General features: G+C 37.0%; 2 protein-coding genes across 4 annotated transcripts; both read right to left on the bottom strand.

The window, feature by feature from the left end:
• Nucleotides 1-273: 273 nt before the first annotated feature.
• On the bottom strand, nucleotides 274-13909 carry LOC132788793 (paramyosin, long form). Of its 3 annotated transcripts, XM_060796374.1 has the most exons (9): nucleotides 13533-13909; nucleotides 12939-12995; nucleotides 10334-10420; nucleotides 10106-10272; nucleotides 7479-8350; nucleotides 7290-7417; nucleotides 7110-7222; nucleotides 1289-1904; nucleotides 274-1230 (listed from the first exon to the last, which is right to left on the bottom strand). In XM_060796374.1, the coding sequence occupies exons 1-9, from the start codon at nucleotides 13653-13655 to the stop codon at nucleotides 754-756; spliced, it is 2640 nt and encodes an 879-aa protein (XP_060652357.1). In that variant the 5' UTR covers nucleotides 13656-13909; the 3' UTR covers nucleotides 274-753. The 3 variants fall into 3 exon arrangements, with proteins under 3 accessions (XP_060652357.1, XP_060652358.1, XP_060652359.1); XM_060796375.1 differs by lacking the exons at nucleotides 7110-7222; nucleotides 7290-7417; nucleotides 7479-8350; ... (2 more) ...; nucleotides 12939-12995; nucleotides 13533-13909 and adding exons at nucleotides 5167-6299; nucleotides 6709-6877; XM_060796376.1 differs by lacking the exons at nucleotides 7110-7222; nucleotides 7290-7417; nucleotides 7479-8350; ... (2 more) ...; nucleotides 12939-12995; nucleotides 13533-13909 and adding an exon at nucleotides 5167-6317.
• Nucleotides 13910-19021: 5112 nt separating this feature from the next.
• Nucleotides 19022-19798, bottom strand: LOC132791086 (uncharacterized). The gene is given in 3 exon segments (XM_060799882.1): nucleotides 19022-19223; nucleotides 19225-19398; nucleotides 19477-19798. Coding segments are annotated over 2 exon segments (279 nt in total). The 5' UTR covers nucleotides 19365-19398; nucleotides 19477-19798; the 3' UTR covers nucleotides 19022-19084.
• Between the last annotated feature and the right edge of the window lie 5528 nt (nucleotides 19799-25326).

Here is a 25326-nt window from a genome sequence, read left to right as displayed (position 1 = left end):
TTAAAGTAAAAAATATGAAAAAATTGCTCAGTTGTTGCAGTTTTTGTTTTGCAGTTTTTTGGTTTTTCTTAATCGTTTTAATGTAAAATTCAATTCGTTACGAGCACACAGATATTTACCTACTAAACATAAAATGTGAACTAAAAAAAAAAGTATATCAAACAAGTAGAAGCGATTGTAACTCGGGTAACTCGTTTCTAGGGTCGATTAGATACTCTCTTGTTGTTCATTTTATCTTTAATCATTGATCTCAAGCCAACTCTTCTATAAACATTCTCTCTCTCTCATTTAAAATTTTTTTTTTGATTTTATTTTTTTTTTGTATGTTTTTTTTAGTTTTGTATGTTGTTTTGGTTTTAGGTTCATTATTTTAATTAAATTACATGAACTTCAAAATATTATTATTATATAAATAGATAGGAGATGTGTGTGTATGTGTTATATATTTCTTTCCTTGTTGTATTTAATTAATGTATAACCTATACGAACTCTCGCAAGCTCTGAAAAAAATTTAAATTATAAAAATAAGAATTCTCCAAGCAAAATCTTTCCCATCATCTTTTGACGTTCTTTTGTTCTTGTTTGCTTTCATCGAAAATTATAAAATTGGTTTGCTGCTGCTGCTGTTTTTGGGGGAACAGGAGGAGTTGTTGTTTGCTTTTTGTGTGTTGGGGTGTTGTGTGTAGTGTAGTGTATAGTGTAGTGTAGTGTAATGTGTGTGTGTTATCGATCGTTATTGATAAGCACATCTATCTATTCGGTGATCGTTCTTGTTGTCTCCTGAATGTACACCTGAGAGCCGGGCACCGTGGAGGTGGTGACGAATGTGCGGTGCTTGGCGCGGATCAGGTTCAAGTTGGACTCGGCAACATCGGCACGATCCTCAGCGGCCTCCAGTTCGCGCTGGAAGCGACGGACACGGGTGGTTGTCTGCTGGGAGACACCCTCCTGCTCGGACAGCTGGCGTCTGTAGATGTTGATCTTGGCAGTGGACTTGTCCAGCGCGTCCTGCAGCAAAATGATGTTCTTCTGGTCCTCCTCGCATTGCACAATGACCTCCTTGACGGTGCGCTCCTTCTTGCGCAAGATCTTGATGGTCTCGGCGTGGCGGCGCTTCTCCTCCTCCAGCTCCAGTTCCAGATCACGAATGCGTGCCTCCAGTTTGCTGATGATGCGCTTGCTACCGGCAACAGCGTTCAGCTCGACTTCCTCCAGGCGAATGGACAAGTTCTATAAAAGAGAATCGTACATGAGACACTTCAAGCAATCGAATATTTGTTTGCCGCACCTTGACTTCGACTTCCAAAGACTTCTTGATGGTCTCCAGCTTGACGATGCGCTCCTGCTCCTCATGCACCTGCTCGACAACATGCTTCAGCTCAACGGTGACCTTCTGGTAACGCTCATCGCTCAGACGCAACTCCTTGGACACTTCCTCGTAGTCGGAGGCAACCACCGACAGTTCCTGCTCCAGTTTCGATTTCAGCGACACCAAGTTCACGTTGACAGTGCTCAATTCGTTGATGCGTGTGGTGGCCTCCTCATACTGCAGCTCAACGGTGCGCTTGGCACGGTTGGCGCTATCCAGATGGGAGCGCACCTCCTCCAGCTCACCATTGAGACCGGCCAGACGACGCTGGGCAATGCCATACTGGTCAAGGGTGGCCTGCAACTGGCGCTGAACATCCTCGTAGTGGGCCTGGAGTTCGGTGAGCTGCAGCGACTGCTTCTTGATCACCTTCTGCAGATCGATGTTGGTCTTGTTGGCCACATCCAGCGACATCTCCAGTTCGGTGATCTGGATCTGCAGCTTCTTCTTGATGCGAGTCACCTCGGTCTTGAGACGAGTCTCGGCCTCAATGACGCGAGCATTGAGCTGCTCGATCTCAATGCTGGTCTGCTTGCTATACAAAATCAATCACAACACATCAAGTAATCAGTAATCATTCAAGTTGAAATTCTTTATTCATATTCTTCATTATTATGCTGGAAGTTGCCCTCAAATGTAGCTGCGCTTTTTACCTCGAAGTTTGTTCGCTTTCATTTCGCTTGCACACATTCTGTGTGCTATTTTTGGACCCCAATGTCTGACCCACAAAATTTGCAAAATTTTTCGTAATGCTCAGCAAAGTGCTCAGAAACTTTACAGTTTCTGCTTCTGTTTCTGTTGCTGCTTGCTTGCTTGATTTTTCGGTGGCATTGTCAAAAATTTTGCATTATTTTTCGTTCGTTTTCACGCAGACGACGACGCTGCATTGGCAAATTGTGTATTTATTTATTTATACGCTTGATAAAGACATCGAACTTGTCACAAATAGCGCGTTTACATGCCAAGCATTGCTACCTTAGAACCTGCTGCACATACATACTTGCCACAGATAGCGAATGTGGCAAGTGCATCATGCGTCTAATTTTAGGCGTAGGTGCAATCGTCTTTTGGGTCTTTTGCCTCTCTCTTTTCTAGGTATTGTCTCAAATCTGTTGTTTGCCAACATTTTTGACTAATTTTTATTTAGCTGTTGATTCATTTGACAAGTTAAGTGCAAACTTAAAATCGACAAGAGACTAACTAATGGAACCTCAGGTCTAAAAAGCATTCTTTGCAAGTAATTTGGCATAGATTAAAGTTCATAGTATGAAGTTTGTCTGTAGCTAAAATTATGATAGGTAGTTCCATATCAAAAGCAGCTGAATTTATAATAAATTGATCAGGCTCTCAGTTACAAAGCTAAACATTTCAGTAACAAAATAATGCTGAATAATTATAGTATATAGATTTTATTATATCTTAAAGATAATAATTAGAATAGCTAACTGATAAATTTCTCCATTTCGAAAGCTGATTTCTTAGGGATTTTCTCCACCCTCTTCTCTATTCTTCCCCTTGCAATTTATGTTAATTTTCTGCCGCATTTCTGCCACTTAATTCCCCCAAATACGCATCCATTAGTTGCTTCGACTAAATTGTCTTGTTTTTCTCAGTGTTCTAGCCCATTTCTTAGTTACTTAATCTATGTGTGCTCATTGTTGTCGCTTTGCCAAGGTATTTAGCTTGAGTTTTGCTTTGCGAACGTAAGTATTTTTCATTTAATTTTAATTTTTTTTTCTGTTTCTGTGTTGCTCGTTCTTGCTGTCGTATTATTGTTTTTGTTTTTCAATGTTTATTGTCTACGCAAAAATATGTGATGAATTTTTTTTGCTCTCGACTTTTTGCTATTGTTGTTGCTGTCATGCGCATCACTTTTGTGAAGACAAATAAATATAAGAATAAGTTATTCAGTTTTTGTCGCTTGAAGGACACGTCAAACACACACAATGAAGGGGCCACAAAACCATTTGCCACAGCACCCAAAATACCTGTCTTAACATAATGCTTCGACTATTTTGCGTGGGTGCGAAACATGATCGTCAGTTCTGAATGTGGGCGAACTGCAGATCACTCAGTTTGTGGTCTTTAATGGGTAGTCTACAAGACGATAATCTTTTTATCAGTTCAACACTTTCTGTATTGTGCTTAAAATGGGAAAATAATAAATCAACAAAATTGTTGAAAGAAAGCATTTATTGTTTGGAACATTTTCTGTTTCAGCACATCAAGAGTATCAAACATATTTCAATGCGAGTTTGCCTAAGAGTTTAACTATGGAATTAATAACATATTTCTCTGAGAATCTCATTGTGTGTCAATCTCTCTGTTAGCAAAGAATGAAGTTGTTCTTACTTGATTATTATATTGAAATGATAAATAATAAATATCAAGTTAATAATAAATAAAACAATAAATATCACTTCATAAATGTCAATTTATTATTTATGGCCTTTTCAACTTGAGAATTTATTATGGAAAACTTCATTCGCTTTTTAGACATTGAATATATTTCAAAAGAATTAAGTTGTAAGTATGGGAAGGCAATAACTTAATCTATTTTTGTAGAAAAAATGATGGAATTGATAACTCATTGTTTAGCGAATTTTTTTAAATAAAGTGTTTACTTTTAGCACTTCAATCTTATGATTGATAGCAGCATTAATTGATTATCTTTCTGTTCTCAACGTAGTCTATTGTTCTATAAGTGTGTAATATAAATCCAACTGTAGTAATAACTAGAAATGGTAATAATCATAGTTTCTTTATATAGATAATACTTCGTCGCTGACTTTAATATCTACAAATCGCAATAATCATAGTTTCTATATACATATTTCAACACTGACTTTAATATCTAGAAATCATAATAAAAATATTTTCTCTATATCAATTTAATTGCTGAATAATTTGAAAATATGCCAGCTAACAACAACATAGTTTTTATTAATACATTTCTATAGTGTTCTTTCAATATTAGTTGTAATAACCAATGCCAATGCCAACTGCTATTTTGTCATAATTCCCCCCATCATTCTTTATTTCTACATAAAGCTAGTTTTAGCTTGTCAATTAATATGTACTATATTGTATGCTACTGCTCAATTGGTATTTCTGAAAAGAGATTTCCATTGAAAAGAATGGCACATCGATCACAAGTGGCTAGAGTTCTTGGCAATTATGAAATGGTCAGCTGCAAATGGCAAGCGAAAAATATTCGGCGGGTCGTTGCAATTAGCCAAGACAAAAACAATTTAAAAATGTTGAGCAGAAATAATTTACAGACGACTAAACAAAAACGATGATACAATGCCAGCAGAGTGAACAGAATAACAAAGAATTAAAATCGTTGACGATGAAGAACGAAGACAAACATCGGGGTAAAAAAAAACATAAGACAAATGGGGAAATTCAAGCCAAAATGAAACGAATGCATGAATTATACAAGGAAAATAAGAAGGAAGAGTCTAGAAAACTAAAATAAATCACAACACAGAAAGAGACAGGGAGAGTGAACGTGTGTTTGAGAGCGAAAGAGTAAGAGAGATTAGAAGATACAATTGAAAAATTGTTCGCATTTATTCAGAACTGTCTGGGCTGAGCTAAATATGCAAATTCCGAATTCGATTCAGTATTTATGATATGAATTATGCAAAAGGTAAGTAGGAAGAGAAGAAAAGGAAAGGAATGAAAAAGGGGAGAATCTTTAGTGCTTCCAATAGATGTAGCTATAATCCTTGAGTTTGGGATGTGTACGCAACACCTTGCGACAGATCCAACACTTATCCTCAATACCACACCTGCTATCCGCATAGAATTCAACGGTGCGCTGATTCAGCGTCGACAACTGACGCTTCACATTGTGCAGCGACGAGGACACACGATGATCGAGCTTATCCACGAGACGATCATCCATCAGCTCCATGTGGAGAGTATGGGCACGAATTTGACCGCTGCCACCCTCGAAGCCCTCGTAGGGCGAGGAGGAACGCGAACGGGCACGAGAAACGGCACGACTGGAACGCACAAGGGTCTGAGCGATATAGTTCTCCTCCTCCTGCTTGGCGGACTTGATGTTCTTCTCCGATTCGGAGAGCAGTGCCTGGGCGATGGCACTGGCGGACTTGCCGCGTATGGAGCGCTTGAAATCGTCAGACATTTGATCGAATTGATTATCTAGCTCGATTTTGCGAATGCGTTGCAATATCTTCAATGTATCACGCTTAATGGTATCCTCGAGCTCCTGTTGACGGCGACGACGACGCTGACGCGATCTCTCGACAACTGTGTCCGGTTCAATGTGCTTGGCCACACGCGTTGCGTCAACGAGCTTCTGCACACTGAACGGCGTACGTTTCTGTGCCCGAAAGCTAAGCAGAATTTCATCGGCACGAGCGGCGCAGGTGCGCGACAGGCGTACGATCTCATCGGCATTATATTGCCGCACCGCATTCGAGGAGCGATACTGCTTGAGACCTCGCTCGCTCGACCATGGTAGATGCGGTTGTGGCACCTTTAGGCCTTTTGCCTTAGCATCCAAATAGTCCAACATTGGCTGATAGAAATTCATCGTATAGCCATAGTTGTCATCATACGTTGTGGTTGCATGACGGAAGCGCGATGGACGCTGTTGCAATGCAGTTGCCATAACGAGAGGAGAGAGTAGAGAGTGGAGAGTGGAGAAGGTACAAAAGAGAGAGAGAGAGAAAGTGTAGGGAATGCGAGTGTAGAGGAGTGTGTGTGTGCTTAGACCAAAAGAGTACTCTAATTAAAGCTACTAGAAGATGATGACTGCAGCTTTAGCTGCTCGCTTTTCCCGCTTTGTTGCTTTGTCGCTTTGTCGCTCTGTGTCGCCCCTTCGCACTCTCAGTTGTTTCAGTTTGGCAAACAGTTGCTGCTGCTTCGCAAATACAATTTTCAAATTTGTCGAAATCTATAAAAAGATTTGCAGTTCAGTTTTGTGCTGTTCAGCTGTTGTTGTTTCTACGGCGGCAAAAGAAAGGTATCAACATAATGACGACAATTTACCAACCAAGCAACCAAGAACAACAACAACAACATCATCATCAACATTGTTGGCAGTCAATGCTGTTTTTTGGCTTTTTGCCTGTCTGCGGCTATGATTGATTCATTTTGAGCATGTCTACAAAAATGTCACGCAATTTTACGCAATGACAGAAAAAAACTTTTCATTACTTTTTTTTGTTAACTTTTTTTCTCAACTAGTCACAGACCAAGCTCAAAGCTCAAGCTCAACATTGATGTCGTTCTCAAAATGTTGAAAACTCTCTCACCTACTGTTTCGATTATGTAATCAACGCAAAACTGCGCAAAATTCTTACAAAATTCCAATGCTAGTGCACTTAAAAACTCGCAACAACTTCAAAACGCACGGCCAACTTCAGCGTATATTGCGTATACGCCTGGGTGCTGCAGGACTTTGCAGGAGCTGCTGCAACTGCTTCAATTCTCACTCTTTGGTGTGGCAACAAATGCCTGTTGCTTTTAGGGCGACTATAGAAAACGTACTGACTAACGAAATGGGTCAATTTGATATCAATTGTTTTGGCAAATCGATTCATTGGCAAATCGATTCGCTTTCGACTTCCGTTTTGGCAGCGTGAAAAGGCGACAACATCGATTGTCCCTCAGCTGCCAGTCTCTCAACGTTGCAAACAGAGGCGTTGTTTTAGATTGTGGGCAACTTCCAGGGGGGTTCGTTTTAACATTTTAGTGCACTTACCGAATAGCCTCAATCTCTTCGTCCTTCTCGGCCAGACGACGCTCGGCATCGTGGCGGTATTGGTTGAAGTCAGCGGCCAGACGCTGTCCACGCTGCTCCTCAGCCTTGCGGCCCTGTAAGTTTATGATAAACAAATGATTAAAAAGTTGAAAGAGAGAAGATTATATTAAGCAAACTTACAGCTTCGGCTTCCTTGTAGGCGGCAGTGAGTTCATCACGCTCGTTCTCCAGACGACGCAGCTCCAACTCGAGCTCATGCAGACGACGGTTCAGCTCGTTGATGACGCTCTTGGCCTCATGCAGATCATCTGAAGAGGAGTGAAAATATATTAACAACTGTTCTCTGAGACACTCACAACTTCGACTTACCGCCCAGCTTCTTGTTCTCGCGACCCAGCTGACCGTTGGCATCCTTGACCTTGTCCAATTCGTGGGTGGTGCGCACCAGATCGGCATGCTTGTTCTTCAGATCACGCTGGCTGGTCTCGTACAGCACAATGGTCTCATCGAGACGGCTCTTCAGCTCAACGTTGTGCTTCTCCAGGGTGTTGACCGACTTGGTCAGCTCGCGGCAGCTGTTGTTCGACTTCTCCAGATCGATGATGAGGACCTCAACTTCGCTGGCAAGGCGAGTCTTTGTCTTCTCCAGATTGTTGACCTTGACGATGAGCACTTCGATGTGTTCCTCGAGCTCGGTGATGCGCACCTGGTACTTGCGACGGATCTCTTCAACCTCTTCGGCACGAGCGGCCACTTCGGCATTCCATTTGTTTTGCCACGAAGTGGCATCGGCATTGGCCTTGACCAGCTGACGTTCCAAGTCAATGCGCGCCTCGGACTCTTCTTCGAGTTGAGAACGAGTTGATTCCAATTCGATCTCAACCTGATGCAGCGAAGATTCGAGCATTGAGCGACGACGGTCTTCGTCTTCCAAACGGCGGCGTGCATCCTCAAGCTGTGAGATCACTTGGCTCTTGGAAAACGAGACAGTGTCCAATTGAGTTTTCAGATCTTGGACGTCCTTGATCAGCTCAATGTTCTCCTGCGAGAGGCGAGATTTATGCGATGTGATATCGATAACGGTGCGATTCAGTTCCTCGATTTTCACATTCAATTCCGTGATGGAGATCTCCAATTTGGAGATGTGCTTCTCCGACACGATTTTCTCCTTGTTGTAGGATTCGATTTGGGAAAGCAGCTCGTAGACTTCGGCCTGGAATTTGGCCTTGTCCTTTTCGGCTCTGCAAAAGCGAGGAGTGATCAAAGAGAGAGAATACAATTAATTCTATGTAAAATTTCAAATAAATCTTGGCGATACTTAGGCATGGCTTTGTGAGAGAGAGATATCGGCTGTGATTTAATTTGCATAGCATACCCAAAAGCTAGATTGGAGAAAGCCAGGCTCAAGTGCAAAGCTTTTGCTTAGCGATCGTAGATAATTGAAAAAAAAGCTTCGATGGAAAGCTTTGTGATCGCTAGGCAAAAGCTCGCAGCAGGTTTAAGGTTAAAAGCATGTGTGTGCCTGGAAGCAAGCTTTTTTAAATGTTCATAATCATAATATTTGTAAAGCATTTTCAACGAAAAAAAAAGAAATGAAATTTCAAAACATTTTGCGCTTTTTGCACTTGTGCGGCAAATGGTCATTAACATAGTAATTACTATGCAGCGTGTGTATGTGTGTGTGTGTTTAACCTGACCCACCTACAAGTTGCAAAAGCCGAAAAACGTATCGAATTTCCATAAACGTTCAATTGGACGAAAAGAGACAACAACAACAACAATCATCACATTTTGAATATGATTCAATCAAAGACATATTTGGATTGGGCGTTGGTGCAAATGAAAGAGAGAGAAAGCAACAGCAACAACAACAACAACAACACAGCAATGCGGCTCTCTTCTACTTAGCGCTCAAGAATGTAGATGAAAATTTAAAAATTTTTCTAAAAATAAATGCCAAAATATGCGCTCTTCCTTTGCTGCTGCTATCGTTGTTGTTGCTGTTGTTGTTGTTGGAACAACATATGGTTGCGTGCGTGCGGAAAAACGTTGAAAAAGTTTTTCACGCTAACTAAAAAGCTTCCGTTAAGCTTCGCGGCGAGAGCGAGAAAACTATTTAGACCAAAAGCGCAAAACTGCGCAAACTCAAGCGAATTTCAAATGCTTTGGCTACCTGACAGACCACAGACAATAAGTTTAGTTGCTGCAGTTAAAAGTAAAAAGGTAAAAGAAATAAATAAAACAATGCGACGGCAAGTAAAAGGTGCAACTGCAAGTTGACATTACGCATACGCCACGTTGCCGCAAACGGATGCCGACAACAACGACGAAGACGAAGACGTCGACAGCCTTGAATTTGTCGTGCTGCGAGAGTTGATTTTGAAATTCGAAAATTCCTATGCATTTATTTTTGGATACTCGCATTTGATTTGGAAATATGAGTCGAAGCTCCGCAATCTTTTTTCTCTGCTTTTCTTTTTTTTTTTTGCCTATATACACGATTGGAATACGCGTATATATGAAAATATAGAAAACTTAAACGAGTGCAGAAAATAAAATTTGTGTCAATAGAACTTTGCAAGCAATGCACAAAAATGTTGAATTGAACATTTTCCGTTTTAGCTTCAGATTTTTTGTGCTTGTCATGGCATTTTGATGAATTGTTTATGAACTGATTTCGGTTTCGGTTTGGTTTAGTTCGGTTTGGAGTTGTGATTTTCATTTTGGTGTCAGCGGGGCAGAAGCAAGGTTATTGTTGTTGCCGTTTTGCATTACTACAAAATATTGTGAAGACATTGAAAAGTCAGCGCCAGCTGACGCCACTTTATCGACAGCAATCAGGCAACAGTAATAACACACATAACACACAACAATAAAGATTGTTTGCACAATATTTTCTAGGTCAACATGTAAATGAGGCCAAAGAGGATGAAGCATGAGAAGCTGAAGCTAATAATGATGTGATTGATATCTTTTTTTCAGAGAACTTGGCATACCTAGCCTTATTTTTCGTTAGGATTTCGACCTGTTCCTGGAAATCCGTGATAATTTCGTTGTGCTTTTTCTTCAAAAGCGTGGCGGTCTCCTCAGATTCAAGATGAACATCCTCAAGCAGCTTGCGCAGCTTCAACAGCTCAGCATCGCGCTTGCGGTTGGCTTCAAACTGCAAATCGTTCGTATATTCGTTTAGTGATTAATCAGTTATTTAATAGCTATTCACTCACTTGATGTTCAGCACCACCTTCAGCTTCCTCGAGACGCTCGGACATCTGTATGACCTGAACGCTGAGGTCGGCTTTCTCGCGCTCGATCTGAAAATGTGAAACGATAATGAGGATCAAGATTAGCCAAAAATGTTGTACATATTTCATAAATTAAAAATTTCTTAATTTTTTCCCCTCTATTTTTATTATCTATGCTACAGTATTGCTTGCAACCCACACACAAATACGCACTCATGCCACGCAATGCAACGCAAAGATGATGCATCGCCATGCGGCACGGCATGAAGATGCAAATACAAACGGCCCATAAAATATATAAATCAAATTAATCAGTCAAAAATAATTATGCGCATGTAACACCCAAAATAACAATGGCAAAATGCCAACAAATATTGTATCTGATATATAGGTGGTCATACCTAGATCACCGCCTACATATATACATAAATATATATATCTACAACTGCAGCTGAATCTCTCTTCTATGGCATTTCCAAAAAGGCATTAAAACATTTTTATTATACGCATTCTGTTGAACTGCAAACTGCAAACTGCAAAAGTCGAAAAATAGTATTTTTTCCAAAAAGTTTTCGTTTGTGTTGGGCAGCAAAACTCTGACCTAATTTAAGACCTGCGAAATTTCGAGCTGGCAATTAAATGGAATTTTATGCATTTCTTTTTTGTTACGCCCAACACGAAAATTTGGAGCTGTCAGCTGCAATTCTCAGGCTGCATTTTTCGTGTAAAATCAAATTTGAATGCAGCTCAAGGGGGAAAAATATATTTGAATTTTTTAAGATATACATTTTTTACTATTTTATTTTAGTTGGACATTTTGTTGAGCAGCGAATTTAAGTTAAACATATTTTACATTTTTTTAGTTAATTATTTTGTTGATTCAAAAATGTATTGTAGGAAAATTGTATTTTTCAAATACTAAAAATGAATTTAGCTAGAAATTTCATTGAGCCGAAAGATAAATATATTTAACTTTTCGTTAGACATTTTCTTTGAACATGGAAACATGGAAAGCTGATCGGCTTCACCTTGCTTGTGTCTTAACGATAAGCTTCCAAGAGTTTTGCAATATTTCAGGCATATAAGCAAAGTGTAGATGGATCTAAATCTATGGGGATTCAAAGGCCACGTAAGTACAATCGTAAATCCATTTGCGCCATGTGTATCTTGTAGATACTTTTGCCGCCTATATATGCAGAGATATATTGTACATATGTGTGTGTTATTTGTGTGAAAACTTTTAATGTGCAAGAAAATTATTTAATTTTCCCACACACATTTACACCAACGCAACACACACATACACACACACACACACGAATGTCTTCAGCTGTGCCAGCGAATTTTCTGCTTTCGACGTTTTGTGCTTTTCTCAGTTCGATAATGATGATGATCGTGTTGATGATCGCGTTGATGATGATGAACATGTTTTTGGCTACTTTATTTTCTTTTCTTTTTTGGCTTGTTGCTTGTTGCTGTTGTTGTTGTTGTGTGCGGTTGTTCATATTTTTGTTGTTTCGCTTCAAGTTAATCATTTGCTTGTGTATTGAATGTCGTGCGCTAATTTTAGCCATTTTGTTCCATATTATGTGTGGCTGAGTGTGAGTGTGTGTTAGTGAGTGAGTGTGCAAGTGTGTGCGTGAGTTTGCTGATCCATAAAGCAAAAGTAATTAAAATTATTTCCACAAACTAGACGAATGTGTGTGTGTGTGTATACGCTCTGCACTTGCTGTTGCCTCTTCACCTCATCATCAGCCACCTCCTCCTTCTTCTTCTCATCCTCATCTTCATGATCTTCCTGCTTATAACATAGTAGCTATAGTCGGAGGGCCCCAGGCCAGGCCAGGCCGAGCCCGGTCGGGCCGCATTTTCTAAATTTGTAATGGCAAACAGGAACAGACCTGGGGCCTACTGTATGTGTGTGTGTGTGTGTGTGTGTGTGTGTGTGAGTGTGTTGCATGCTACTTTGCTTTGCTGCCTGTTGTTGTTTCGCATGCTGTTGAATGAAGTGAAGTGCATGACACTTTGCAAATGCAAATATTTGTCTTTGCATTGTGTCTTTGCTTTTCCTTCTTTTGTCGTCAGAAACGCACACAAAATGCAAAAGCACACACAAAGGCAATTGCAAAATCATTTATCATTTGTTATTGTGGCAGTCTAAGAAACTGGCTCCGCCTGAAAGCGATTGAAGTTCAATGCACATCATTATCATTTTGTTCGGCGCACCAACTCGACGCTCGAAGGGTAATTTATTCTTAGCTTTTTTCGCTATATGCAACAAAAAAACTTTGTGTGCTCTATTCTATTGTTTTTGTTGCCGCGTTTTTTTCTGTCGATTTTCTATTTTCTATTGGCTATTTGCTATTTTCTATTTTGCTTTTGCTTTTCCACATATTTTGCTGTTTTTAGGGTGACATTTGCAAACGCGAAAAAGTGAAAATCGCAGCTAATAGCATGGCGCTTTCTCCTCACGCGGAATTTCCTTTTGGCCGCTAGTTAAGCAGGTGAAAAAGTTTCCCTCTATTCTACTCTGTATACCCCTTAAATATATATCAATAATATATAGTTAGTTAGTTTTTCAACTTACCCTTTGGCGCAGCTCACGTTCAACTTCAAGATCATCTTGGAGCAAACGGATCTTATCCTGTAAGAAAATTCATAATTTGTAGTTTGTGGCATATTTATAAACTGCATTTATTTTTTGTTCATATTTTGTCATTTCATTTCTCGTTCATTTTCGCACTGAATTATTGCACAAAATTTGAAATTGAATATGTTATATGCATGTATATAATTTTCTGCTTTTTTTGTATCGCATTTTTCAATGTGTATCTCTTGGGTGCCGTGTTACATAATTTTCACCGACGCATATATATACACATACTATATATGTATGTATCTCTCTAGATATTTTTGCTCAAATGAATTTTTATATTTCCACACACAAACACGGCGAGTACACACATACACAAAGATACACCTACAAGATATACATATATTGAAAATATATATACAGCGTTTTTTTTCTTAGTCTTTTAGACACAAATAAATTGGATTTTGAGCATTTGGTTCACGCATTTTCAAGATACTTTTGCAATTTGTCACTGTTTTTGTAGTTTTTTGTAATTTCTGTAGAGTTTTAAAGGGCGTATCCAGCAGAGAGAGTTGAGATCCTTCTTACCTCCAAGCGGGAGAGCGAGCTCAAGTCGGCAATGTATTCGATGTTCACATCGGCCGCACCGGGTCCAGTGGATGTGGCCCGGTAGGAGTATTTCGAGGAGCGTACAGCTTGCGATGACGACATTTTATTGTCAGATTTTCAATTGATTAAATTAATTGTGTTGTATCGATTTCGTTATCGATAAAAATGAATAATTTCGCGTCTAATGCAAATGTATGCAGAAGAAAGATTTGTAAGTTGATCAAGCGAAAATCTCTACAGCACCGCACGCAGGTTGTGTAGTTGTCACCGAGTCACCGAATAATTCGTAATAAACGTCGGAGTAAGGCTGGTGATCTACTGAACAAGAGATCCCGTTGTCGTTCGAATAAAGAGTATTTCGTTTATTTGCTCGACGGTCGCTTCTGTTTTCGTCTATTTCTACGATTTCGCTCGGCTCGCATCCCGAAGCGAGCCGAACACGAATTCGGCACTCGGCTCGCCTTTTTTTTTTGAGTGTGCTTTTTTGCTTTTTCGGCGAGCTCCTCCTGTGAGTGCTTTCTTTGAGTGAGTTTTTTCCTTTTTGCTTGCTTTTCGGTCATTCTACATGCGTGTTAATTGCTCAGTTGTGTGGAACATTCTTTGATTCTTCATCTTTTTTTTTTTTGTTGTTGTTGTTTTTTGTGTGTTGGCTCTTCGGCTTTTTCGGACGCTTCGTGTGTGAACGCATTTTCACGCCAGTTTGCAGAGCACCCAAAATAAACTCCAAGTTGTTGTTTTTTCGCTTACCTGTAATTAGCCGATGTCATTTACATATACACATCACATCACATCACACACACACACCTTTGAATGCGATTGTATTTGTGCGTTGCTGGCTTTTCATTTTGTGTATCTGTTTTTTTCACAACTTTGTATACTCAACATTAGACTTGGACTTCCTACGTGCGTGGAGAAATGTTGAATTTTAGATTTTCGAATACATATTTTTATTTTTTTCCTATATATAATATGGAATTCTTTAGTCTAACATTTTTCAAGTGGTCTCGATTGGAAAATGGGTGTGAGTCGATTTGTTGAATTTCAATCAATTCATTTTCCACTTATGCCTCTTAGTATTTCATTGAGACGATAAAATGTATAAACTATTGGTTTGAAAGGCTAAATTTTTATTTAATTAGAACGATAACAGGCGATTGTTAAAGTATGATTTTGAAATTTAGTAGATAAAGACAAAAGAATATTTTCGGAATATATTATTCATAATTGTGCTTTATTGATTTGGAAATCAAATGTAAACATAGAGAAAAACAATAAAAGATTTCAAGATTTCAAAAGTTTTTTAAAACGTTTTTGAGTTTACATAAAGATAAAATAAGTTTCACTTTTATATTATTCTTTAAATTATTATTATTAAAAAGTTCTTTATTGATTTTTTATTTGAATGCTATTAAATTTGTCTAACAAAAGATTCTTAAAGAAAATAAGGTTAACTTTAATATTATTTTCTGAATTTTATATTATTATTATATTCATAATTGTGTATTATTATGATTTATTTAAATTAACTTAAATTTAATATGATTAAACGAGTAAATGTTCTTAATGTTGAATGCAAAACTATGATAAGATTCTCTAAATGGTGCATTTTTCTTAAATTTATTAAAAGAAACAATCTTATACATATTTGAGTTTCTATACTTTTAAGAATATTTCAATTTATGAATCACCCTAAGAGCCTCATTTGAATTTCTATACTTTTAAGAATATTTAAATTAATGGATCACCCTAAGGCCCTCAGAAAACTGACCCTTAACAACAACATAACATAGCTAGACATTTGTAAAGATAGAAGAGCGTTTTCATAATTTTTATTCGAAACTATTATGAAATTCAGCCATGTCAACATCCAATTTGAATTTATCGTGATGTCTGCTAAAAATATTTGGCATCCAAACATGTTATTCTATGTCATAAATAAATAAACGTAAGGTACAAAAATAAAGAATATCAAAACAAAGCGACTCGACATAATAATCACTGACCCTTAACAACAACATAACATAGCTAGACATTTGTAAAGATAGAAGAGCGTTTTCATAATTTTTATTCGAAACTATTATGAAATTCAGCCATGTCAACATCCAATTTGAATTTATCGTGATGTCTGCTAAAAATATTTGGCATCCAAACATGTTATTCTATGTCATAAATAAATAAACGTAAGGTACAAAAATAAAGAATATCAAAACAAAGCGACTCGACATAATAATCATGATGTTCTGTTAGGCCGAGGTGTCTTACTTTTTCTTTTTGTTTTTGTTATTTTTTGAGTGAATCCTTGGCAATGCTTAAATGCTGTTTAGTTGGCCTGCTCATTGGCATTTCAGACAATGTGCTGTCAGTTTTACAATTGTAATTTAATGGTCTGGCAAATAAAAGAACATGCAGTAAAAAAAAAACAAGAACAGCGACAACAACAATATTATGTTTGACAACTAGCGAGAACATCCAATATCTTTTGTAAATAAGCAAAGACAGATGCGAAAAGAAAACGCACAACTTTTTTTCCGAATATTTCGTGTTGCTTTGGCTCAGTTTTCCAAAGAGCTTTTCGAGTGAAAATTCGGTCCCAGTTAGTTTGCTCCACCTGTGCAAAGTGTTCTACACACACAGACACACACACACACACACACACACACACACAGAAAGAACTATACTTAAGAATGATTTTTCGCTTATTTTTAGCAACTGAATTTAGCGTTATTTTTTCGTATTTTTTTTCTCCCGCTTTTCACTGCTCATAATCATGTTCACATTTTCATTTTCCACACACATTTCACCTGAGTGCATAGATACACACAGCAAAGCAGAGCAGAGGCCATTTCGTAGTTGGGCCGACGGCAACTATACCAATACATATATAAATATATACATATATATGTATATCGGTGTGTGTATATAGATCGTTGGCTGGCCAGTTTCGTATCTTCTAGATACTTAGTGCTGTGTGAACGGCTCTGGCCATAATTTTATTTATTTTATGTTTGTTCACATGTACCTACATATATGTATATACCTACTTATATGTCTGTGTATATAGTATATCTGAGAGGGGGTCTAGAATAATATTTAACATTTTGTGTGTGCGCTTGCCACATTTTGGAATGTGTAATAATTTAAAAATATCTTGGCGAATATGTGTAGCAAGCGATACAAAAAAAAGATAAATAAGTCGCCTAAAAATAGCACCAAAAAAGCAGTGGACAGTTTTTATCAACAGCTAATAGCTCTATTGATCATAGCAAGACAGGTAGAAAAACACTTGAGATACATATAGGAGGAATATCTACATATATCTTGCACCTGTGACATCCTCTTACAACTGCGCTGAGGTCAGTGATGACATGCAAGATGTCACGCAGAGAAAAGAAAGAAAGAAAGCAATCACTCGACTTGCGTCAACTCAACTCAAATCGACTCACTCTTCTCGAAAATTGGGTCAAAATTGTTATGATCACACAGATACACACTCACACACTGTAAGTTATATACTTAGAAGCACACGCCTGCTATGCAGTTATATATAGACAAAAGCATCAGCTTGTTGTTGTTGCGAGTACTCTTCGCTCGCATGAGGTGTTTTCCTGCTTTATAAAGTGTGTGTTTGTGTGTGCCCATTTGACGAGTGCTTCGGCCACTTTTCGCATGCCTCACTTGAAGCTTACTGCTGCAGTTGCAAGATCACTTGGGAGCTTCAGCTGCTAAGTGCTGACCAGATAAGCTCAAGTGGCTGCCTGCTCCACCTCCTCCTCCTTCTGTTCCATGTGGGTGGTTGCCTGCCACAAAGGCCACAAATTCCAACAGGCCCAAAAATAAACTTGTTAATGCATTTGAGATGCAAAACAAAACAAACATTCATGCAAACGGTGTGTACATTAATGCATTTCCTTTTCGCCAAAAATGTTGTTGCACTTCTTCGCGTCAACTTCAAATCGAATCATGAATCTCACACAAATCTTGATGATTCACAGACCTCGCGGTGTGCCCATAATGTCAATTTGGCCATTGTGCATCACTCAAAAGACCATTTCGATAAATCCGAGTACTTTTATTTTGTGATGCCACAGTTGTTAGCCATCATCCATATACCCGCCCCAAAAACAAATATCTGCTTATAATACCCTGTGACGTGTGCTCGGCCAACAACCAACACAAAAAGTTGTGAGTCATTGCGGATACATGAATATGGTGGCTATATAGTGTGGGGATAGGTGTAGCTGTCTATATCTTGGATGTCGACAACGTGGGTGCCTCGACGAACTTGCCAACAAATATTGAATGCAATAAGCATTCATTATTCTAATTCGAAATTTCAAACTATAACAAATTCTAAAATTAACACAAAATTGCAAACTGGGAAATATAAACACATTTCAGAATGTGTTGAAAGAGTTATAGATTTATATACATTGTCTCAAATAATTGTTCAAATTAAAATTCAAAATTTAAATAAGTAAATAAATGAATCCAAAAAGTAACATATTTACTATTTTAAGTATTTTCCTAGTGCCCCATTTCATTCGGCGTTGACACATTTTTATATGTCGAAAGTGATTAATCGTCAACCAAATATACTAAGCATTTACATATGTGAACCGTTAAGTGAATGAGAATTTAATTTTTGCCTACAGCTTGCAATTTTTTGCTGTCGATTTTAATAACATTTTAAATGGCCTAAAATTTATTTAGTGTTTCTATAGATGCTCAGACATTCTGCGTCATTTCACATACAAATAGCGTATTGCTAAAATTAATTTATTGCATTTAAATGCACTAGCTAAGGGTAAAGTCATTTTCTTACCTAGAAGGTGCCATTCACCTTCTTTGGTACTGTATAAATATATGTTTCTTGCTCATTTAAATTTTTAAGATATTTGACTTTTGTTTGAATTTATGATAATCTTGATACCCATTTAAATTTTTATACATCTTGATCACAGTCTAAAATTAGTCTTTGTTTACATTGATGATAATAAATATATTTTGATTTGTCACTTAAATTTTTGTTGACATTTTAATCACAGTTCTAAAATTAAATTTTGTTGTCAACTTTTTATACTAGATTGTTCTTAATAAAGTCCATAAATTTTTACCTTTAATATAACCTGAAAGTATCTAAATGAAAAAATTTAAAAAAATTTAAGATTATTTTTTTAATATTCAACAACAAACTGTGAAACTTTAGGTTGGCATATTCCAGATTTGAATTTATTCATTTGTGCGCCTCAAATATTTGTTCTTGTATTTTTTGTAAGCTTTAGCTAAGACACAAACCACATCGCTGAGTGAAAAATGCGCAGCGCAGTAAGAAACTCGGCTAGTTTCAGTAAACGACACACAGGTGGCGCTCTCAGCGCTGCTGCTGGTTTAGTAAATGATCGTCTGATTTAAAGTTCAAACACTTTATATATTTAATTTATAACTAAACAAATTCGTATAAATCAATTAATATTAACTTAGAAAGAACTTAGTTCTTTAAAACTAAACAAATTCGCATAAATAAATGAATATCATCTTAAAAAGAACTCAATCAAGTTGGTCAATCGACGCATATTGACATAATTGACCAGCATCAAATAAGCGTAGCAAATGTAAATGTATGCCCACCATTGAAAGTGCACTGGATCCTTTGTCCAGCTGCCCCTGTGCCCCCCAGGCACCGTATCTATGTGGCTGCAACACATATCCGTAGTGACGTTCGGTGAGCAGGCGACGAAAGGCAGCGCCGGTCAAATAGACGACGCTCAGCAGCAAAATGAGGCGACGCAGGTGGACGAGGAGCAACGCCATTCCCGATTGTTTGTTGTTGTGTGGCTTCTATCAGCTGCAAACAAACATATTTAATTGTATATTAATGAACTCGCACTGTCTGATTAATTTGCATTTATAACGGGTAACGCACTCGTTTTTTCGCACTTTTAATTATCGCATTTGCCTCGTGATGCCCAGCAGCGAATTTTCGTGAATTTCACGAAAAAAACTTATTTATACTTTTTACCTTCTTCTTTCGTTTGGTTTTGTTCTCTTTGTTTTCATCATATATTTCGTATGCTTTTAATTTATTTTGAAACTGGCAACACTAGCAAAAAAGACTTTTTTTTGATAAATTCTGTTTGTGCTTTTGGCGGTAGATTTAATTTTGAGTATTTGAAATAAATATTTGAAAAGGTTTTCCATATTAAATGATAAGTCAACTATAAATTTAGTCAGGTGGTTGCTGAAGTTTCAACTACTTGAATAATTGAGTTTTGAGAAAGCAAAAAGCGTTTTTTAAATAAATTCTGTTTGTGCTTTTGGTGGTAGATTTAATTTTGTGTATTTAAAACAAATATTTGAAATGGCTTTCCATATTAAATGATAAATCAACGATAAATTAAGTCTGGTGGTTGCTGAAGTTACAAAGAAAAATAAGAAAACTAGCAAAAAAGACTTTTTTAAATAAATTCTGTTTGTGTTTTTGGCGGTAGATTTAACTTGGGGTATTTCAAATAAATATTTGAAATGGTTTTCCATAAGTAGAAGATAAATTAAGTCAGGTGGTTGCTTAAATTTCAACTACTTGAATAATTGAATTTTAACAAAGAAGAAAACTAGCAAAAAGTGTTTTTTAAATAAATTCTGCTTGTGCTTTTGGAGGTAGATTTAATTTTGAGTATTCAAAATAAATATTTGAAATGGTTTTTCATATTAAATGATAAGTCAATGATAAATAATGTCAGGTGGTTGCTAAAGTTGCAACTCCTCAAATAGGCGCATATTGACATAGAAGAAAACTAGCAAAAAGTCTTTTTTACAATATCTTGAAAATCATTTCTACAAAAATGGTTTTCAATATTAAATGTTAATCCATGGAAGTCAGGTGGTTGCAGCCACTTGAGCAGCAGCATTTTGACATAGAAGAAAACTATGTCAGCTTGCCACTTGAAAGACAGCCCTAAGCACAACAACAACAACAACCACAACAACAATGAAGCAAACTCTTCAAATGCCTTTCAGCACAGGGCAGCCTGTGATTACGGCCATAAAAACTATATAAAAAAATCAACAAGCGGCGACTAGGTTGCGTATACATAATGCCTATGCGTATACGTAATTTGTGTGTGTGGCTCATATAAAATACTTGAGACGTGGCACTCCAGTAACCTTGAATCAATCCACAGCCGCTGTCAGAGAGCGAGTGAGTGAATGAATAAGTGAGAATAACAAAGGCGTCGATAGTTGCAACATTCTAGAGGCTAGAAGCTAGAGTGAGGTTGGTTAAGAACAATATTTAAATTAAATATTGGCACACAGGCGAGCCAAACGCATGAAAGATGAAAACGAAACGAAAATGTTGCAACAACGCCAAAATGACGGCAAATGTAAACTCTGAAAACTACAAAATGTTTAGCTAAAATGTGATCCGGACGCGTGCGAGGTTTCTGCTTTTTGCTTTTCTGGTTTTTTTGTGTAAATAAAGACACAAAAAAATATGTATAAAAGAGGAGGAAAAACTATTAACTGCATTTTGCGTTTATTATTTTTAGCAGTGACATGGATAAATGGAACAATCGACACGCAACGTTTTATTGGCTAAAAGCCCGGCATTCTCTCGCCTCTGCTCAAAATATTTGGGTGTTGTTTCGTTGTTGTTTTCTTTATTCTTTATTTTACGCAATGTGTGAAGACACATCGAAGACACAATCCCAGACAACAGGCATGACATGTCAAGACCAGGCCAGACCAGACCAGACCGTCTGTTGTTCTGTTGATATTGACTTTACGCTCGGTGGATAATAAGGTAACAGATTGCGGGAGCACATCTTTGATCTTATTTACACGCTACAGTCAGCTTTGCGGATAGCTTGATAAGCTGTTGAATTAATACATGGGCATCTGTGTTTATTACTTCATTTTCAAAGGTATGGAAGCATTACTCATAAAATGAGGAATAACAACTCAATTCAATAATTTGCTATAATTTCAGAAAATAAAAATTCCAAAAATTGGTAACTGCTTTTAAAATAAGCACATTATATTTAAACACATAAAAGTATATTTTATTTTCCATACATAGAATTTTATTACATTATTATAATTATTGTAATTTAATATTAGATTTATTGTGACCACTTCGTATAGTTTTTTCAAATTTTTAACATAACAGAGTTCATCTCTGGGATATAACATAGAAGATGTTAATGTGGAATTACATATACGTTGCTGTTATTCTAATACATCGAACATTTAATATTATAATTTAATAAAATTCTCAATATTACAATATTTGACAGAACTAATTTATATTTAATATTGTGAAGTTTACTCCATCGAATAGATTTTTACATAAATTACAACTCTTAAGTAAAGAAATATCTATGTTTTTATTATTTATTATTATTGTTGCTTAAATTTAAATTATATACATAGCAACTAAAACAACAACAATCAGATTGTGCACGAATATGTTTAGTGCAGTAAATGAGAACTATAAAATATACAATATAATATTTTGGATAGCTTTTTTTTTTTGACATAGAAAATGTTTGTAAAATTTGAATTACAATAATTATCATTATTACCATTTTTATAAAAATGGAAAATACTGTTGCCAACTTTTTTTGATTGTTTGCATTTTAGTACCGTCAAATTGGCGCATAGTATTAATATACTACATTTATTTATATTGTATATTATTTTTAACACCTCCTCATAAATTTCATAAAGTTCAGAAATTTAATTCGGGCATGAAAGCCTTATAATAGTCATATAATTTTTATAAACACTCTTAGCCAAAGGCTAGTACTAGTAAATTTACGCTGGGTTATAAATTTATTTGTAATCTATGCTTTTAATGATAATAATAAATTAACACTAACTTATTGCTGAAGCTCGAGACCTTTGCAGACCAAAATTCGTATTTTAATAACTATTATTATATTGAAGGAATAGTTGTTTATTTTAAATATACTTTGCATTACTTATGCTGTGATTATTATTATCATTATCTTCGATATTCCCTGATGCCCCGCTGCAAGTGACACAACAGCCCAAAAATATAATGTATACGTTGTTTTATGGGCACGCAAACAAATCGCTGAGGTGCATCGACAACTCCTCCCCTATTAATTTTATTAACTAGCGTTTGCATCTTTTCATTGCATAATCTGTCGCTGCTGTTGCTGCCCCCTCATCAAGCACTCCACTCCACTTCACTCCTAACCCAACCACTTCCACTTCTTTTGTGCATAAATTACAAACTCAAAATCGTAGAAATGATTGAATGGCCTGCGCCAATGGCAAACACAAAGCGATGGCGTCGCTTTGCTTCCCGATCTCGCCCGGATCTCTGCAAAGATGTTTTTTTTTGTTTTTTGGTTCCGTATGATTGACCGAGTTGTGCACCTCGCTGGCTGCTCCCGGGGATTGCCGGGGTCTGACTTTTATGGCTGTCGGTGTATTTTTTATGGCCTGCCCGAAATTCATTTCTCGTTTTTGTATTTTCTATCTATGTGTTTCTCGATTTGTTTGCATTCGGTTTCTGGAACTGAGTTTGAGGCTGATGCGTTGGCGTTGGCGTCTCGCACGCATCACGGAAAAAAAAATGTAGATATTTTTGGTGGAAAGCATGCGAAATGCACGCCTGTTGCGGCTCTTTTTTTTTTTAATGCAGCGTTGAAAGCTATTTGTATCTGTCGGTCAGATTAGGTTAAATTTCCACGCCTCTCTCTGCCGCATTCGGCATCCATTGCAACAACCACTGCATGTCTTTCGTCAAAGTGTCGAGCCACTTTGTTTGCCCTTTCCCTATTCCCTTTCCCTTTCCCTATTTCTATCCCTATCCCTATATCTCGCTCTTTGGGCTATTAGCTATTGATGCCCTGCTTGGATTTTTAGATTTTTCCCAGATTTTCAGGCAATTTAGCGTCTTTTGTCGCGCATTCTGATTTATGTGACGGACGAGGCGAGGAGTGGAAAACAAAAGGCGTCAAAGGCACAGACGCAAATATCATTTGAAATGGGTTTTTGGCATTTTGCGAAGCACACACATATTTAGTTTAAATAGTCACTAAAATATCACATCTAATACTCACACGCTGCAGGCTAAAAGGCAATTTCTCTATTTCGAATTTTCAGCATTTTTGAATGGACGTCATCTCAGGGGCTAGCCGCACGCTTCTGGTGCTTCTTCGTCGTGTACAATATCTTTGGCCGGCTGGCTGTTTGGCTGGCTGGCAAAAGTGGCACACCGATCGTTATTTTTAAATGAAGAACTGAACCGCGCTGAACTGAACAAATATCAGTGCACTGCGATCGCGATCTGCGATCATATGTGTCGCTCTTTTGGCTATGCGAGACGGGATGAGATGAGTTGAGATGCGATGCTATGGGATGCGATGCGATGCGATGGGATGCCGAATGTAGTGCGAGTATCTGCATGATATTCATAGCAAATATCTGTGATAAATTCATGCCAGTTGTTTTGAGTGGGCCGAGATTGTTGGCGTAGGCGTAGATGGAGATGCGGGCGGAGACGGGGAAGTTCTCATTTACAAGATGCAGCTATAAAGCACATACATATATATTTGGAGGATCTGCAAGGGAAAGAATATTTAAGCGGCAAATTTGCAAAATTGTCAAAAAAATTTATTTTCACTAGAGATTACTACTATCGAAGTATAGTAAGTAAGAAAGCTACAGTCGAGTGTACTCGACTGTTATATACCCCATCCCCATAAATGCAAAATAGTGTGGTATTATTTTTAAAATATATCAAAATAATATACCACAAAAATAATAAAATATACCTAATGTTTTATTTGGTATATTCTTAAAATATACTGAAATAATATTCTGCAAAAATACTAATACATATCATAGGCTATATTCGGTATATCGATGCAGTATTACCATAGAGGATTAAATATACCAGATTGACAGCCAAAGAAGACCCAATTGCAGTATGGACATGGCTATATCGTCGCGGTTGTCCTTCTGCCTGTTATATACATTTCCTAGAGGCACAGAGTTATAATACCCTACTACCTATGGATAATATAATATTTCCCATATAATTTCTTTTTAGCGGCTATAAAAACAATACACTTCGCACTTGGAAAGAAATTATATGAGCAAATATTACATTACATTGTAGAAAGCATTTTTATTCCGAGGATTGCACACAGAAATAATATTTAAGCAGCAAATTTGCAAAGCTGTCAGAAAAATGGGATGAGAGATTATTACTATCAAAAACATATAAACAATTTACATCTATGAGATTCATTATTTGAAAATAATTTATATGTGAATTACAATGGGAATTATAGGGGAAGGAAAATATTATATTTACAAAAATTTTAAAACCAGAACAGAGATGCAATCAAAAATTAAATATATATAAGCATTTATGATATGATGTGCAATGTGATAATCAAGTAGGAATAATATTTCTGCGTCATATTCTTTACAAGTAAATATGACAATTTGCGGCTTGAACTGAAAGTTCTCATTTATATCAATGATACGTGAAATAAATTTAATAAAAAATTACAAACGAGGTTGCAATTGTTTGGAGACTGGAAAATTACTTTTCTTATGTATTTTCTTTTTCAAATATTTAAGAATATAAAATTCCGCTAAGAAGTTTTATTTTGTATCTGTAACAAGAACTTTGACGAAATAAGTTTCGTAAATAATTTACAAACGAGTTGCAATTTCTTTGAAGCTCAAATTTACTTGCCTTACTTTTTATTTTCATTTAATTTTTAAA

The sequence above is a fragment of the Drosophila nasuta genome, chromosome 3, assembly GCF_023558535.2.
Source record: "Drosophila nasuta strain 15112-1781.00 chromosome 3, ASM2355853v1, whole genome shotgun sequence".
NCBI lineage: Eukaryota > Metazoa > Arthropoda > Insecta > Diptera > Drosophilidae > Drosophila > Drosophila nasuta.
The sequence above is the reverse complement of the archived record's forward strand: the minus strand, read 5'-3'. Positions and strand labels throughout refer to the sequence as shown.

Excerpts from the sequence above, each read along its gene's own strand:
- LOC132788793 (XM_060796374.1), bottom strand. The coding sequence starts at position 13,655 with ATGTCGTCATCGCAAGCTGTACGCTCCTCGAAATACTCCTACCGGGCC. Across the intron at positions 8,351-10,105 it reads CTAACGAAAAATAAGGCTAG|AGCCGAAAAGGACAAGGCCA; the intron begins GTATGCCAAGTT and ends TCGCTTTTGCAG. Across the intron at positions 7,418-7,478 it reads CGAGAACAAGAAGCTGGGCG|ATGATCTGCATGAGGCCAAG; the intron begins GTAAGTCGAAGT and ends ACTCCTCTTCAG.